Here is a 16,560-nt window from a genome sequence, read left to right as displayed (position 1 = left end):
CTCTGGAGTCCTCAACACAAGAAGGACATGGAGCTGCTGGAGCGGGGCCAGAGGAGGCCACGGAGATGATCCGAGGGCTGGAGCACCTCTGCTATGGAGACAGGCTGAGAGAGTTGGGGCTGTTCAGCCTGGAGAAGAGAAGGCTCCAGGGAGACCTTCCAGCAGCCTTCCAGGGCTGTCCTGGTTTAGCCTGGTCAGCAACTAAACTGCACAGAGCCGCTCGCTCACCCTCCCCCACCCCCTGGGGATGGGGAAGAGAATGAAAAGGGAAAAGGGAAAGAGGCCCGTGGGGTGAGATAAGAACAATTTAATACTGCTACTACTAATATATGAATATATACATATATGTACAATGATAAATGTGTCCACACAAGTGATGTACGGTGTAGTTGCTCACCGCCCCTTGACCAAGGCCCATCTATGGGAAACATGGGGGCAGACTTTTTATCAAGGCCTGTTGCGACAGGACAGGGGGCAATGGCTTTAAACTGAGAAACGGTAGATTTAGACTAGATCTAAGGAAGAAATTTTATATTATGAGAGCGGTGAAACTCTGGAACAGGTTGCCCAGAGAAGCTGTGGATATTCCATCCCTGGAAACATTCAAGGCCAGGTTGGATGGGGCTCTGAGCTACCTGATGTAGTGGAAGGTGTCCCTGCCCACTGCAGGGGGGTTGGACTAGATGAGCTTTAAGGTCCCTTCCAACCCAAACCATTCTGTGATTCTATAATTCTGTTCTCCAAATGGCAGAGCTGTGCTTATGCTATAGGCTGGATTTTCTTTTTTTTTTTTTTTTTCCTTTTGTTTTTTTTCTTTTCCTGGCTTTGATGGTTTTCAACCAAAAAAAAAGGAAAAAGGAATGGTGCATACTGAGCTGCTCAGACAACAGGATGTGCAGCCAGCTGTCTGAAAGCAGACTGTCACTTAAGAGGTGACCTAAGCATACTCACAGGCTCTGCATCCCTCTGCTTAGAACAGTCCTTGCCTGCTGCCTCTTGTCATCAACACTGGATTAAGCAGGAGCTGATACAGCTCATCTCTGAATCTGGTGGATTCTGCATCTTTTAACATCTTTGTCATGATTCAGTGTTCTCTAGTTCACCCACAACCACTTGGAATCAATGCTGTGTGTGAGGCTCCATGCCTGTCTAATGCAGGTCAGCCTGAATCATCACCCCTTGTGATGGTAGAACACGTGGATGTTTTATTAAGGAAAAAAAAAAAAAAGAAGGAAAGAGAAAAAAAAAAAAGTGGTGGTTGCTAGAAGCATGCTGGCCTGCAAAGCATCATGCTCGCAGCTGGAGCTGAGCTGGGCTGCTTTTCTGTTTAACAAGGAAATGTTGGGAGAGCCAAGCCTGACCTTCCTGGGGTTTGCTGAAGGACTGGGTCCTGGAGTGCCCTTAGAGCTCTTCAGCTGCAGTTCTTGCTGGCTTCTCTTCTCCAGAACGTCAGTCATTGGAAGCAAATAGGTGTTAAACTATACAAAAAGCCAAACATCTCAAACAGTGGTGCAGGAGCCCTGCTCCTTGGTTGTAGGGCTGTCATGTTCTTGGCTGTGATGCCCTTTTGTGTTCTGTCCCCAGTCTTGGTAGCCTTCCAGTGCATATGAACTGGTGGGGGCAGAAAGGGAGACAGCTTTGGGCTTTCACAGACCAAATTCTGAGATGTAGATGTGGTTCTGACCGTCACCTACAATAATTGATTTCCTTCAGGGTGCCAGTTACAACCCCAAGATGCCCAGGAGCAACGTAAGAATTCTGTAAGCACTGTCCCTAATAACCAGCTTCTGCTGCAGTGAGTAGGTGGTTGTAGTTGCAACAAAATCTACTGCTGCAGAAATTTATCTCTGACCTAAAGAGTTCTCCTGTGAAACCTCTCAAACCTAATGGAGATTTTATTGGTTTTAAAAAAATGAAATACTGGAAGCTGCTTTCCCCTTGCATCTGAGGCAGGAACAAAGCCTGAGAACATACTGGAGAGGTGTGTGTTCAGGTCTCCTCAACATTTTTAGCAGATAACTGAGTGTTAAGCTTATGCAGCTTGCCAGCATTTCTTCTGGGTGTGCTGTAACCAAGTGTAAGTGCCAAAACTGAAGAGCCATTGAAGATGTGGCAGAAGAAGGGGCTGTATGTTGAATTTGTAGCTACTTCTCTTACCCAAATAAGAGGAATTGCCTTGCTGGCCGTAAGCAAGAGTCTGGCAGTTAGCTCATGTGAGAACACCTTGGTGCATGGCGTGTGTCACGTGTGAAGCAGAGATAGTCACGTTCACAGAATCACAGAATGGCTGAGGCTGGAAGGCACCACTGGAGGTCATCTGGTCCTACCTCCCTACTCAACCAGGGCTACCCCCAGAGCCGGTTGCCCAGGACCATGTCCAGTCAGCTTTTGAATATCTCCATGGATGGAGACTCCACAGCCTCTGGCAACCATTGCCAGTGCTCAGTCGCCCTCACAGTGGAAAAAGTGTTTCCTGATGTTCGTAGGGAATCTCTCGTGTTTCAGTTTGTGGCCCTTGCCATTTGTCCTGTCATTGGCAGCACTGAAGAGAGCCTGGCTCCATCTACTTTGCACTCTCCTTCAAGTATTTAAATAGATTGATAAGGTCTCCCCAAGCCTTATCTAGGCTAAGCAGTCCCAGCTCTCTCAGCCTTCCCTCATGTGAGAGATGCTTCAGTTACTTAATCATCTTCGTTGCCCTTCATTGGACTCTCTCCAGTATACCCATGTCCCTCTTGTACTGAGGAGCACCAAGAACTGGGCACGGGACTCCAGGTGTGGCCTCACCAGTGCTGAGCGGAGGGGAGGGATCACCTCCCTCGCCCTGCTGGCAATTCTTCATCTAATGCAGCCCATTAGCCTTCTTTGCAACGGGGGCACCTTGCTGACGTATGTTCAACTTGGCGTGTGCCAGGACCCCGGGCCCTCTTCTGCCCATCTGGTTTCCAGCTGGGTGGCCCCCAGCATGTATTGGTGCACGGGGTTGTTGCTCCCCAGGTACAGGACTTTGCACTTTGCCTTGTTGAACTTCAGGAGGTTCCTGGCAGCCCATTTCTCCAGCCTAATGAGGTCCCTCTGGGTGGCAGCATGACCCTTTGGCAGATCAGTCGCTCGTCTCAGTTGGGTGTCATCTGCAAACTTGCTGAGGGTACACCCTGCCCCATCATCCAGGTCATTAATGAAGGTGATAAACAGGTCTGGTGGACTTCTGTATTGATCCCTGGGGTACACCACTAGTCACTGGCTTCCAATTAGATTTTGTGCCACTCTTCACCACCCTCTGGGCCCAGCCACTCAGCCAATTTTCAGTCAACCTCACTGTCTGCTCATCCAGCCTGTACATCAACAGCTTCCCTACGAGGATCTTATGGGAGACAATGTCAAAGACCATACTGAAGTCGGATACCCACTGCTCTCCCCTCATCTACCAGGCCGGTTATTGCATTGTAGACTTTTATCAAGTTGCTCGAGCATGAGCTGCCCTCGGTAAATCCACCGAGACTACTGCTGATGATTTTCTTGTCATTCACGTGCCTGGAAATAGTTTGCAGGATTAGCTGCTCCACTGCCTTCTCAGGGATCAAGGTGAGGCTGATGGGGCTCTAGTTCTCTGGGTCCTTCTCCTTGCCCTTCTTGAAGATAGGAGTGACACTTCTCCCCGTCACCATGGTTGATCAAAGATTATCAAGAGCGTCCTTCCAGTGACATCTGCCAGCTCCCTCAGCACTCGTGGGTGCATCGCGTCAGGGCCCATGGACTCACGTATGTCCAGTTCTGCATTGTGCAGGATCCCTGACCTGATCCTCTTCCACCAAGGGTGCATCTTCCTTGCTCCACATTATCCCCCTGGTCTCTGGGATTCCTGAAGACCGGTCTTGCCAGTAAAGACTGAGGCAAAGAAAGCGTTCGGTACTTCAGCGTTTTCCATGGCCTATGTGACTAGGTCCCCCTTCTCATTGAGCAATGTGCCCACATTTTTCCTAGTCTTCCTTTTGTCACCCATGTAGTTTAGAAGCCCTTCTTGTTGTCTTTGACATCCCTGGCCAGATTCAGTTCCCTCTGGGGAATCAGCTTTCCTGATTTCATCCCTGGATGCTTGGACGATGTGTCGGTATTCCTCCCAGGTTACCTGTTCTTGCCTCCGCTCCTTGTACGCTTGCTTTTTGTGTTTGAGTTTGTCCAGGAGCTCCTTGTTCATCCATGCAGGCCTCCTAGCATTTTTGCCTGACTCCTTATATGTTGGGATGGACTGCTGTTGAGCTTGGAGGAGGTGATCCTTGAATATTAACCAGCTTTATTGGGCCCTTCTTCCCTCTAGGGCCTTATCTCGCCAGAATCTTCCAGGCAAATCTTGGAAGAGGCCAAAGTCTGCCCTCCTGAAGTCCAGCTTGCTTTTTACCCTCCTCCCTGCCCTCAGGATCCTGAACTCCACCAAGGCTGCTTTTGACCTTCGCCTTCCTAACAAGCCCCTCATTTTTTTGTGGCTATGAGGTCCAGCAGAGCACCTCTGCTCGTTGGCTCCTCTATCACTTGGAGAAGGAAGTTATCATTGATGCCCTCCAGGAACCTCCTGGATTGCTTACGTCTTGTTGTCTTGTCCCTCCAGCAGATATGGGGTGGTTGAACTCCATGAGCACCAGGGCCTGTGAACATGAAGCTGCTCCTATCTTTTTATAGAGGGCCTGATCCACTTGTTTTTCCTGGTCAGGCAGCCTGTAGCAGACACCTGTCCTCTCTTGAATCCTCACCCATAAGCTCTCAGTTGGCTCCTCACCCATCCCCAGGCAGAGCTCCATGCACTCCAGCTGCTGTCTCACATAGAGGACAACTCCTCGGGGAAGGAGTTCTCGTTGGCAGCAGGATGTTACGCTGAACCTGCTGCCGTTTGTAAGCGCTTGTTTGCTTTTCCTTTCTGAGCTTCAGAAAGAGGTGGCAAAGTCTGGGACTTCTGGTGTGTTCTAGTGACGTGGGGAATGCTCGATTATTTTTTTTGCAGTGCCGTCGTGTGAACTCCTCCCATTCCCTACTCCATAATGTCTCTGAAAAATGGAGCAAGAGTTGACATGGAGCACTAATGTTAGAAAAAAACACTTTTTTGTTTGTTTTTCCGAAGCGTGCTGGCCATGAGGAGCGCTCTCATGGCTGTGGAACAAGGCTGCTCTTGCCTAAAGATCCAACAGCCGCCGAGACTTTCAGCACTTACTGACGTCTCTTGGTGTTGCTCTAAGTAAATCTTGGCACAGACCTACAGGGATTGATGGAGTCCTGGGTTTTGTTTAATGGTGCGTTATGGTTCTCTGGCTTGCAATAAAGAGAACTGCCCAAATCAGTTTCCTTACTGGTTAATTAGAAAGGCAGTTCAGTCTCCCAATTTGCTGTTTCAGAACTTAATTTGCTGCTCTTTAGCCTGATGCCCTGGGCCAGTGTGTATGTGACTGCCCCGGAGGAGCTAATCTGGCTCCAAACTGGCTCCGCTCTTCCCTCCGGCTGGGTCAGGCTGGCCTGTGTCCATGGGTGGGCTGTAGGTGTCTGAAAGCAAGTTTGTTCCTGTTCTGTCTTCTCAGCGTCACGAGGCATTTATCTTAAGCACTGATGAGATTTTGTTGTCCTTACATCTGAAGGGCTTTGAACTGGTTCTTTATGGCATCTGTTATTTATACAGTGGTACCCATCTGCGCTAGACCAGGTGAGGGAAGCTGAGGACACTGGTTCACACCAGAAGACCCCCATCTCCTAGAGTAGAGTCATGCAGGCTGGTCCTGTGGCATGTGAGTCCCTCAGCTTATCTGCTTTACTAGAGTTTGGGTTTCTCCTCTTCCTCTAGCCCCAAAAACTGACGTGGTGGGAGGATTCTGCTGGCTGCCCACGGGGCTGGCTCCGCCGGCCGCACGGCAGGGCTGGTGGAACATGGTCAGTCCGGGGTTCGGACCGTGTGCTCGGGTTGCAGCAGGATTTGTTTTGTCGCCAGCAGCCGTCCTGTGCACACGACGGGGAGCTCGCTGGGGAAACCCCGACGTGCTCTTTGGTCAGGAGCTCAGGCGCAGACCTGGGTGAGCGTAGTCATTTTTGGTGGGTACCTGCGCCTGCAAACACGTTGGCTCAACACTAACACGGCCTTGGCAGCGTGTCAGGTGTTGGAGAGAGTGGTGCAATGTGCTTGTTTCTGCATGCTCTGAATTCCCTCCAGCTGGAACCTCAGGACCACAAGCTGATACTAATTTTGCATTGTCAGGCCTTGTTTATACTGCAGCAGTGATTCTCCTGACGTATCTGCGCTCCGTTGCTCTGCTCTTAAGCTGTCGCTCAACAATTTGTGTGGAAGTTGTGGGTGGAGGCGGTGTGTTCACTGCGAAGGGAGGTGACCCACTTTGGGCTGGTGTGTGCACACGGGGATGGTCTGTGCGGACTGGGAACGCTTTAAAGGCTGCGAGTCTCGTGTGGTGTGCGGTACGACGGCGGCAGCGGCTGCGATCTCTGAAGAGTCCCCGTGCTTGATAGAGCAGTGACATGTTAAAGAAATGCGGTGTCACTACTTCAGAATAATATCCTGCCGTTTTTAGGATGCAACTCCATTTTCTTTTCAGTGCATTTCAAGAGGAAGGCCTGCCAGTGCTTCGCAGACCTCGGGAATCGCTCACTTGTCATTCCAGCAGCCTTGGAGGCTGTTTTGGGCACCAGTTTCCTTCTCCTTTGTGTGGGACGGGCTGTGTGCCTCCTTTCTGGCTCGGTATGAGAGCAGCAGTGTTAATGATGAAGGGGCCCTTCAGCAGCCTGCCTCTGCCTAGCTGGGAGCTGCACTGCGAGTCCTGCGAGCAGAGGGATCCACACGGAAGGCGGAAGGGGGGGCTGGACGTTAGCCCTGGCGTTAGCGCTCTAGCCCAGACAAGCACGGATTGTGATCACTCTCAATGTGCCGCACTGGTTGCCATCAGCGTGGTGTCCCGTGTGTCACAAATAACTCCGTTATCTGTTGGCAGATGTATCAATTCTTTAAAACTAATTAGCCAACCAGTAACTAGCCTGAAGAGCCAGAGCGAGTAGTGCAATCAGCCAGACCATGTTAGGGCCTCGGCATTTCCCATCCCATCAGCTCACCGTCCTCCACTGTCTCTTCCAGTGCTGGCCATGCACGAATGACTGGGAACACCACCTTCATCCAGATTAAGGATTTTAGGGTTTTTTTGATTCCTTTTGTGCCTCTAAAATCTAATCTGTTCCAAACTGTAATCATTTTTTTTGTCTCTGCCTAAAACCGAAGGCTGTGTACAAACAGATCGTACAGTACAATCTGTATCGAGTCGTGAAAAGGACAGTGAACGTCGTGTGTGGTGGGTTATCACGGAGGAACTGGGTATCTGTTGCAGGTAAAGCAAATAGAATGAGGAAAGGTAATGCAAAGGCTCGTCAGCTGAGACAGGGAGATATCTATATTCCTGACATGAGCAAATCCTTCAGAAAGTATTAAAGTTGTTGAGTCCTGAGGATGTTCAGACAAGAATCCTCAGCTGGTAATTTCAGCTGCGAAGCTCTCTATCAAGATGCCTCTGAACACATAACTGTGTTACATCCAGGGAGTCTGGCAGACTGCTAGCTCTAAAAGTGTGTCCTTAGGTTAATTTAATTTGGAGAATGTTAAAGCATGGTTATGGTGTCTGGGTAGCTGCCTGCTTCAGGGAGCACCAGAGAAATAGGAATAATTCCAGGAAACGCTAATAGCTGCAAGTGAATTCCCATAGTAGTGGCAGTATATGATCAGGTTTAATTACAGGATGTGGGGATTAAGGGAGGCTGTTCCCACGGTTTAATTGGCTGATCCTTGTGTGTTGGACCAGAGATGCTTTGATTAGAGCTGAAGCAACAGCCTGCTCTGTAGCACTGAGGCTCACCTTTTCCAGCCCCTACTTTCCTCTTGAGCAGTAGCAGGCACTGTGTGTCACGTCCTTCTGTGGCCTGTTTTGTACCGGGCTGTGCCAGCCCTGCAGCCCACGGGGCGCAGGTCCAGCCTGCCCGGGGCAGCAGCTGGGCAGTGTGCAGGGGGAAGGCCGGCAGTGCAGCTGCCCCTAGCTCAGGGACCTTCACCCTGAAGTTGGCCAAAAAAGCCAGGCAAGCAACAGTCTGCTCTGAAGGGGAGACATGTCTGTCCTAGCACATCCTGAGGGTGCTGTGTCTGATCATTGTTTATTTTGCAGCGACGGAGAGGTGCCCGGGGGGAACCCCATGGTGGCAGGTTTCCAAGATGACCTGGATCTGGATGACAAAATCTCCAGCAAACCCATGCTGGCAGCAGAACTAGTGCCCAGCAAGAACATCACCCTCTCCAGTGAAGAGGAGGAAGAGGTGAAAGACTCTAGAGTCGTCCTCATACCTGATGAAGACATCAACATAGAGCAGGAAAAAAAAAGGTACGGAGAGCCTGAAGTGTGGCATTGTGCTGGCAAACTTGGGCCTCTTCCCAGCCCTGCCACTGACTTCTGCATGGCATCTGGCAAGTCTTGGTGTCTCTCCCTGCCCGTTCCTTCAGCTGTAAGCTGGGGCTGTGTTTGCTTCAGATGTGACTGCTTTATGCACTGTTTTGTGCACTGTTTTGAGCGCAGTGCACCTGTGGTCACTGGTACATTTCTGCTCGGGAATGGCCCAGCGTTTTTCTCAAGCTCGAACAGGAGGCTGTAACTGGAGCATCTGCACGTCTGTTTGTAGCGGCGTGAGGAGGACAGAGGAGTCGAGTGTTGTGGTGAGGGGAGTGGAAGTCGTACACCACACCCTGTGCTGGAGAACGGTGAACAGGATCACGTTCTTCACATGCCACATCTTGTGGGCGATAGTCAGGCGTGGCGCGTGGGCAGCTGCGCGTGGGCATCCTCGGGGGGGAGCACCGACTTCAGCCTCTGAGTGTTTGAACACACACACACACACACACACACACACACACACACACGCTCTCCTAGGTGTAGGTAGGTTTAGATTGGATCTGAGGCAGAAATTCTTCCCTCTGAGGGTGCTGAGGCACTGGCACAGGTTGCCCAGAGAAGCTGTGGCTGCCCCATCCCTGGCAGTGTTCCAGGCCAGGTTGGATGAGGCTTTGGGCAACCTGGTGTAGTGGAAGGTGTCCCTGCCCATGGCAGGAGGGTTGGAACTAGATGGTCTTGAAGGTCCCTCCCAATCCAAACCGTTCTGTGATTCTGTGGTTCGAGGATGAACTGCTCCTCCTGTTGAGATGCGCATTGCAGCTCGAGGCGGGCTCAGCTATTTGTGTTTGTGCTTTGCTTTGCCGAGTGGGAGTGTGGACAGGCTCTGACAATTTGTTTCTTTCTCCTCAGGTCTTCCAGAAATTCTCTGAAACCACAGAACGAAGCAATTTTGACCAAAGCAACTGACCCGAAGCCTCCTGACATTTTACCTCCACGTTCTGGGTCTGAAAGAAGCAGCAGCAGCAAGCTTAACGCTAGCTTGCCAGCTGCTGCTGCTGCCACCCCAGCAGCAGTCCAGGCCCCAAAGACCACTTCCCAAAGCAAAGGACATGCTCTCAAGCAGAAAGTGGTCAAAGAGGAGAAGCCTGAGGAGTCTGACAGTGATCAAGAGGGACCAATAGCTACTCAGATGCTCTCATTTGTTATGGATGACCCAGACTTTGAAAGCGAGGATTCTGACAGCCAGAAGAAGAAAATGGTAAATAACATGCATGAATCACTGCGCGCTGCTGCGAAGCTGAGCGTGAAGTTGAGGCGTCTCACCGGGCAGAGCTTTCATCTGCTCCCCCATCTCGGTGGCAGTCGCAGCACGCCAGGTGCTAAGCGACCTGAAGAGACAGATGTAAGCGCAAACCCACTAGCGATTGTTGAAGCCACACGGCAACAAGATTTGTGCATAAGGGTTTTAATGTGCTGGTTATTCTCAGTAAGTCCAGAGCACAGTTGGTCCAGTGGTGTGGAAGGTATGAAGTACAAATCTAGTGGGTTTTCACCCAAAGTTTAGTCTGTAGAAGTGTGTGCTGCCAGAGAGAGAGAATAAGTCATCTCCCTACAGTCAATCTAGCAATCAAAAGGCCATAACGAAATTTGCTTGGCAAAGCTCCTTACTGAAGTAGGAAAATCTGCCTGAGAAGGACTTTCCAGTATAGCCAGTTAGCTGTAATGTCTCTGTGATGCTGAACACGTGGGCAGCAGCTGGGTGCAGTCTGCAGGTGTCTGCTCCAGCACTCGGTGCAGCAGGAGTCCCCTCTGCACCTGGTGTGTGTTAAAGATGGAGAGGACACAAGCATCTTCTCTGGGCTGGTAGGAGCTCGCTGCTGCGGCTCTCGGTATCCCTGATTTCAGTGGTCTGCACTCGCAGCCAGCAGAGACGTCCATGGAAACTGCTGTCCGTGATCTGGGATGGGCAGTTGCTGTTCAGGGGTACTCCTGGTATCTGAGTTAGCTGGTATTCAGGAGTGGTTTATGTGTTTGCATCATTCTAGAATCCTGCAGAAAGGACAGTTGTCCCAGTTTCTTTGACCTTGCCTATGTGTCATGCTGTTTATTAAGGAATTTTCCATTCGTTTAGCAGTTTCAGTACCTGCTTTTCCTGGCACTTTGATATGACAGCAAAAGTATTTGCAGGAAGTTCACTTCTCTTAGCACGTGATGGTGAGAAATGGGATTTGTGAGGGGGCTTGCCGTTGTGACAGTGTCACAGAGATGCCCCACAACTTGTGAACGCTCTTCAAGTTCAAGGTTTACCAGTCAGACAAGGCAGTAAAATCACCTCCCTTAGCAGGGAGGAGGGGGCATTGCCTAAGTCAGCAGCAGAGCGGGGCTGTGTTTGGTCAGTATGGAGGATATAAAGAGTGGGTAACGAATTCTGAAAGTATCAGAGGATCATTAAACTTCACTTCCATTCCCATCGCGCAGAGACAGAGGATTTTGGGGTGATAACCAGTCTCTGCAGAATCCTGGTTTTTAGGCCACGTTGAAGTGGCAAATTTGCCCTGGGAGCACGTTCCCTTTTGACTCGATGAAGAGAGTTATTCTGCAATCACAGACTGCTTCCTTGACCCTGCTGCCTCTGGTAGACCCCACCGAGCTACACAGCAAAAAGGTTTTGTCTGTCAGGTCTGGAAGTGAGTTTTCAGCCTATGAGATTTGTTTCCTCCAAAGCAGAGGTGCCTCTCTAGGGCAGTTAGAGGCTGATGCTGGTGAGCTAACACAGTTGAAGGTCTCGTCTTATCTCTTCACATGAGAAATTTGATTTTGGTTGCACAAATGTTGAGTTATCAGAGCACACTTTCAGTACCAATGCTACTGAGACGTTCCACCCAGGCAAGAAATAGATAGAGCTCATAAGATCCAAGGGCATTGATTTCCAGGGAATAGCCAAGTTCAGCCACCTTCCCTCCTCCCTGCCTGCTGTCTCTGTAGACAAAACGCTTAGAGATTTTGGTTGAAAGATTTGTCTGTGTTGTCTGCCTTTTCTTGTCTTTAGGATGAATTCCCGGTCCGGGAAGATCTCTCTGAAACATCCGATGACGATACCTCGTTGGCAAAGCCACCCCAGCCTGTGAAACCAGCAGTCCACTCCTTTAAACTGAAAAATGACTCAGATCTCTTCGGTTTGGGTTTGGAAGAAACTGGTCCCAAGGAGAGCAGTGAGGAAGGTAAAGGTCACACCTTATTTCCACTCTTGCTGATTTTGATTATCAGGCATCTGTTTTTTCCAAAACGGTTCCAGGGTGCGAGCAAACCAATTTGCACTAAATGAAATACCCTGTAACTTCGTGCAGTTCCCTGTGTGAGTCTTTACTGTGATTTAACACAGCATAAATAGCTTTCTGGAAGTTTTTCCCTGTGAGGAGGGGAGGAACTGGGCTCGTCCATGGCAGCAGCCATGTACTATTTCTGTCCCAGCTGGAAGCAGGAGCACATCTTTCACAAGCTGCTTCCGTAGAAGGCTTCCTGCTTAGCCTGCCATGCCTGGGAAGTGGTGCTCAGCATCGCACTGTCCACCCCCTCAAGAACTTGGATCAATTTGAGCAAAATGCTCTGACATACCCTGCCAATTTACTCTTCTATTTTTGGGAAAGGTGGGGTGGGGTTCTGATCACAACCTAAGCATTCCTCAGCCTTTTTTTTTTTCCCCCATCCCCTGAGGGAACGAATCTTACTCGTGCAAATAATTTCTGCTGTCTTGGCATTGCTGCAAAGCAACTTCCTATAGATCTGCCCCTGATGTCACCACAAAAGATGAGAAGTTAAAGACTTAAGGGAGAAAAAGCCATAAGCAGCACCAGGGAGAGATCTCTTTGAATAGCTGTTCCAAAAGTGTAAGCAAGGTGTCACAGGCTGCGCTGGCTTCATCGGTTGTCACTTGGAGTTGCTGAACAGCACAGCTTGAAATAGCTAGAAGTGCATCTGCAGAGGCCCAGGTCAATAATTTAACTTCATTTTAGCATCTTTAATAATTCAACGTGGGTTCCTCCTGTCTCCTCTTTCTGGGCTGAATATAAAAACACGTCTCAGTAGTCAGTCAGTTGGAGCTTGACCAGCAACTAGACTTCTCCGTGGCTGACTTGTATTTACAGATCAACCAAGGACAGGAACGTGTAGGTAAGATTGGCAATCGAGTACCACATGTGAAACGTGGTGCAGTTGTAAACCCTCCTGTGAAAGAGCTGAGTAGATACTCTCCTGCTGAAGGAGGTGTTGTGCAAAGGCAGTTCCGCAGCCTAATTAGCAGCCAAGTCAGCAGCCACAGTAACCTGGGACACATGGTTTGACAGTGGTGGACTCAGGGACTCGTTGGATACTGTGAATGAGCTGCAGCACTGACGCTTTGGCCTCGTGGTGGTACAATTTCCACACACAGTTGGAACAACTGAGCGCGACCCTGCGAGGGAGCTCCCATCCGCCGACTGTCCTGAGAGCTCCTGCCATTACCAGCTCGGCTCACAGAAGCACAAACTGGCCTGGTGGGATTTCTGTCTGCCTTGAAATACTTAGTGATCAGAAGGAAATTGTTCCCAGGAGCTCTTCTTCAGTTCTGGAAATAATAACCTGGTCTCAAATTTGGCCTTTGGACCAGTTTGTAGAGCTGGTCTCTGTATTTGTTTCCTAGTAGCTGTGATACAGTCAACATCGAGTGCTCATAGCACAGCATAACATAGATAATATAATGCTTATAATGAAACTAGATGTGTCTGGTTAAATTAGGATGTGCCTGCTGGGGCCAGTGTTGGTTTCTGAAGGGGCACGGTTTGTCCGGAGGAGTCGGCGTTGCCTTTGCACGTGGCTCCAGAATGCCACGTTTTGTTCCCAGAAATCGGCACAGGGCAGAATTGCATCTCTTAGGGCTTAAATTGATTGAAAACAATGTTATTTTTTTTTGTTTGAACAGATAAACAACCTTCTAAGGAGAAAAAGAAGAAGAAAAAGAAAAGCAAAGAGGTACTTTTTAATTCCTCAGAGCTGACCTGCCATATTATCTGCCAGCCAAGGAGAGGGGTGGCCTTCTACAGCGTACTCTGTGTACCTGGTGGGCTTCCTTCCTTCCTCCCATCCTGCAGCTGGGTCTGTGCCTCCCAGGCTCTGCAGACCCTTAGCTGCTTTGCAGCTTAAAAGCAAGCTTTTTACAACGGTTGGATTTTGAAAAGGCACTGTGTGAGTTTGTACAGTGTAGGATGAAATAGAGCAGTGCATCTCTGCCGGGCTGAGCCTGTTGGTAGCACCATGACTTTTTCCAAGCAGAGGGGTGTCCCTGACAGACCTGATCTCAGAGGCTGTGAGGGGAGTCTGCAGGAGGCTTTGTCTTTGACATTTCTGCCTGTCCAATACTGTGATATTGTCGGGCACAAACTGCCTGACAGACTACTGCTACATATAAACCAGATGGTCTTTCTTCTCTTCTGTCCAAACTCGCAGAAGGGTCTTCTGGAATTAACTCCAGGGCAGCCTTGGTAGTAGATGCTTCACCCTAAGTAAGGTTCCCATCAGAGCCAAGTTTCAGGGCGGTATGTGCTGGGTTGTTGGCATGCTCAGAGGATTTACTAATAAAAATTTTCTCATTTTGCAGGAAGAAGAGAAGTCTGTGAAAAAGAAGAGCAAACATAAGAAGAGCAAAGAGAAGGAGGAGAGCAAAGAGGAGAAGAAGAAGAAGAAAAAGAAGAGCAAGGAGAAAAACAATGAGATAGATGAACTGGAGGCTTTTCTTGGAGGAGGAGGAGGCAGCATGAGCAAGCCACGAGGAGGTGGGGACTACGAGGAGCTGTAGGCTGGCCGCATGTACGCTCAGCGGACTCTTCTGTCATGGCTCTCTCCATCTTTTCTTACAAGTCACACCAGGACAGGTGCAGATGTGTAAAGCTTTGGCTGTTTGCCATATATTCTCTCAAAACAGAGCTGGCAAAACAAAAGCTTTACATCTGTGTGTGCTGTTCTGGTGCGTTTGTTACACAAAGAAAATCCAGCTGAGATGTACTTGAGTAAGGGGAAGGTTCAGGGCACGGTTCCCAGGCCTGCTTCCAGGCTGTTGGGTTTTGTCCTTCCAGAGACGCCCCGTCGGGTAGCTGGCGGGGTGTGGGAGGCGAAGGGGACCTGCCTTCTGCTCCACCCCTGCTATATACCACTCCTGCACACCTGAAATTCCTGCCTTGTTAAGAGGAGTGCAACAAAACATGCCGCATGAACGCATCGTGCTCGCCTGTCTCAAGTCTTTAACTTTTTATCCTTCCTATTTTTTTAATGAGAAAGGTGGTATTGGCCATTGCTCTACCCAGCAGTTGATGAGCTTTAAATCGAGCAGATCATGCCATGGTACAGCTCTCTAAAACAGCAGCCGCAGGGCCAGAGTGAGAGAGAGCATGTGTGATTTTGGAGTCCTTTGAACGGGACCTTTCTGCACAGCAGCTTAATTAGCAACTCACTGGTGCTGCTGTTGGAATTCATGAAGCCCCATTGATTTCCGTGGCCCCAGTGTCTCAGACACTACACGTAAGCTGCTATGCAGTTTGGGAAAACAATGCAAAGTGCAAAGCTAACCTGAAAAGGAGAGAGAAAAATCAGTGCTTTTCTGCATTTCCCACCCGTGAATTTGCATACACTAGAATCCCCCCCCTTCGGTACCTCTCAGGGACATGACTCTCACGTGGAAATGAAGATATCCAGAGCTTCAGAACTGTCTGCAGGGAAGTATTAGCATGGCAAGGCATTTGCTTCTCAGGCATTTTAACGCTGTGAAACACGGGCTGCCCCTCTGCGCTGAGAGGGACAACCGCTGTAGCTCAGACAGCGTCTTTCCTGGTCCAGCTTCTGCCCACACTGCCGCTGCGCTTACTGGGCCGAGCCTCCCAGCAGCCAGCGTGCTGCCCCGAGTGGAGAGTCTTCTCCTATCCCAGGAGTTTGGGAAGCCTGTGAACTTAGACCCATGGATTGGTGCCTGCTCAGCAGCATCGGTCGCCCTCGGATGGGCACTACAGCCCAGCCCTTCGCACTTGCCTGCGTCTCAGTGAGCAGCCCCTGTGTTTGATGGAGCTTGTTGGTTCTCTGTACCCCCCTCTATTTTGGTTCTGGTGTCCCTTTCGCGGCTCAGATGGTGAAGCTCCCTCAAGGATCCGTGCATTACATTACTCTGTTGCTTGCAGGTTGATTTGAGGTTTGGTTTTTGTTCTCCCTCTCCCCTTTTTGTTGTAAAACGTCAACCATGAAATCCAGTTTGGGGTTTCCTTCTACTTCCCTACAAAGCGAGGTGTTCTTTGGATCCGTTATCCTCTCCAGAGCTGTCTTGAACAGCAGGCAGTTACCTGCTCCATTTTTCTTTCCCCTGCACCCCGCAATGCACTTGTAACTATTCCCCTATAAAACAAACTGGTTTTTTTGCTGCATGAGCAGTATCTTGTTCGGGTCTGTTTGCCGTTAGCATTTGCCTACTTTTCTGAGCATTACTACATTTCACATGACACTGTAGGAAAATTGCATGGGACAGTTCAAACTTTGCACGTCTGGGGAGGAAAACGTGGATTGGGACGCGGCGGGTTGGCGGCTTCTCTTGCGAAAAGGCAGGCAGGTGTTCGAGCTTCAGCTGGCTGCGTTCCTGAAAGCACTTCTGTTCCGTGAAGATTCTGGGTCATGTTCCGTTCTGCATCGAAAAAACCTGGTACAATCCATTCTGACTATAAAGCTCTGTCGTACAACTGCCTCTGCACGTCTTCTTCTCCACCACAAGCGTGTCCGCCTGGGCTCGGGAGCCGCATGTCCCTCCGGGCTTGTTTCACAGAAGGGCGTCCCGCTCACCCCTTCCTCGTGCTGCTGCGTTCTTGCACTTCATGGAATGGGGCGCTAAATTAAAAATAGTTCCCAAAAAACCCCAAGTTGAATGTAAAATACATGAGTTCTTTCCCCAAAACGGAGGTCTGTCCTGAGAGAGCTGTTGTTTGACGCAGCGTAAGGGGGATGGGGTTTCCGTTGAGCTCTGCTCCGTTGCAAACGCGGTGAGCAGAAGGCTCTGCAGACACTGAGTCCCCTGGAAACATTGATGTTGGCATTGCTTCCTCTTTCACCTGGGCCAGATTTGACCACCATAGGGGCCTTTCTGTTC

At 49.9% G+C, this 16,560-nt stretch overlaps 1 protein-coding gene across 3 annotated transcripts in view; it reads left to right on the top strand.

The window, feature by feature from the left end:
- Positions 1-15,874, top strand: part of RABL6 (RAB, member RAS oncogene family like 6) — a 60,518-nt gene extending 44,644 nt beyond the window's left edge. For all 3 annotated transcript variants that reach the window (XM_086625023.1, XM_086625022.1, XM_086625024.1), the window contains 5 exons: positions 8,190-8,402; positions 9,318-9,666; positions 11,458-11,629; positions 13,366-13,415; positions 14,041-15,874. In XM_086625023.1, coding sequence (XP_086481149.1) covers positions 8,190-8,402; positions 9,318-9,666; positions 11,458-11,629; positions 13,366-13,415; positions 14,041-14,238 — 982 coding nt within the window. In that variant the 3' untranslated portion in view covers positions 14,239-15,874. The remainder of the gene's footprint in view (positions 1-8,189; positions 8,403-9,317; positions 9,667-11,457; positions 11,630-13,365; positions 13,416-14,040) is intronic.
- The last annotated feature ends 686 nt before the right edge of the window (positions 15,875-16,560 follow it).

The sequence above is a fragment of the Tauraco erythrolophus genome, chromosome 22 (genome assembly GCF_009769465.1).
Source record: "Tauraco erythrolophus isolate bTauEry1 chromosome 22, bTauEry1.pri, whole genome shotgun sequence".
Classification (NCBI taxonomy): Eukaryota; Metazoa; Chordata; class Aves; order Musophagiformes; family Musophagidae; genus Tauraco; species Tauraco erythrolophus.
The sequence above is the reverse complement of the archived record's forward strand: the minus strand, read 5'-3'. Positions and strand labels throughout refer to the sequence as shown.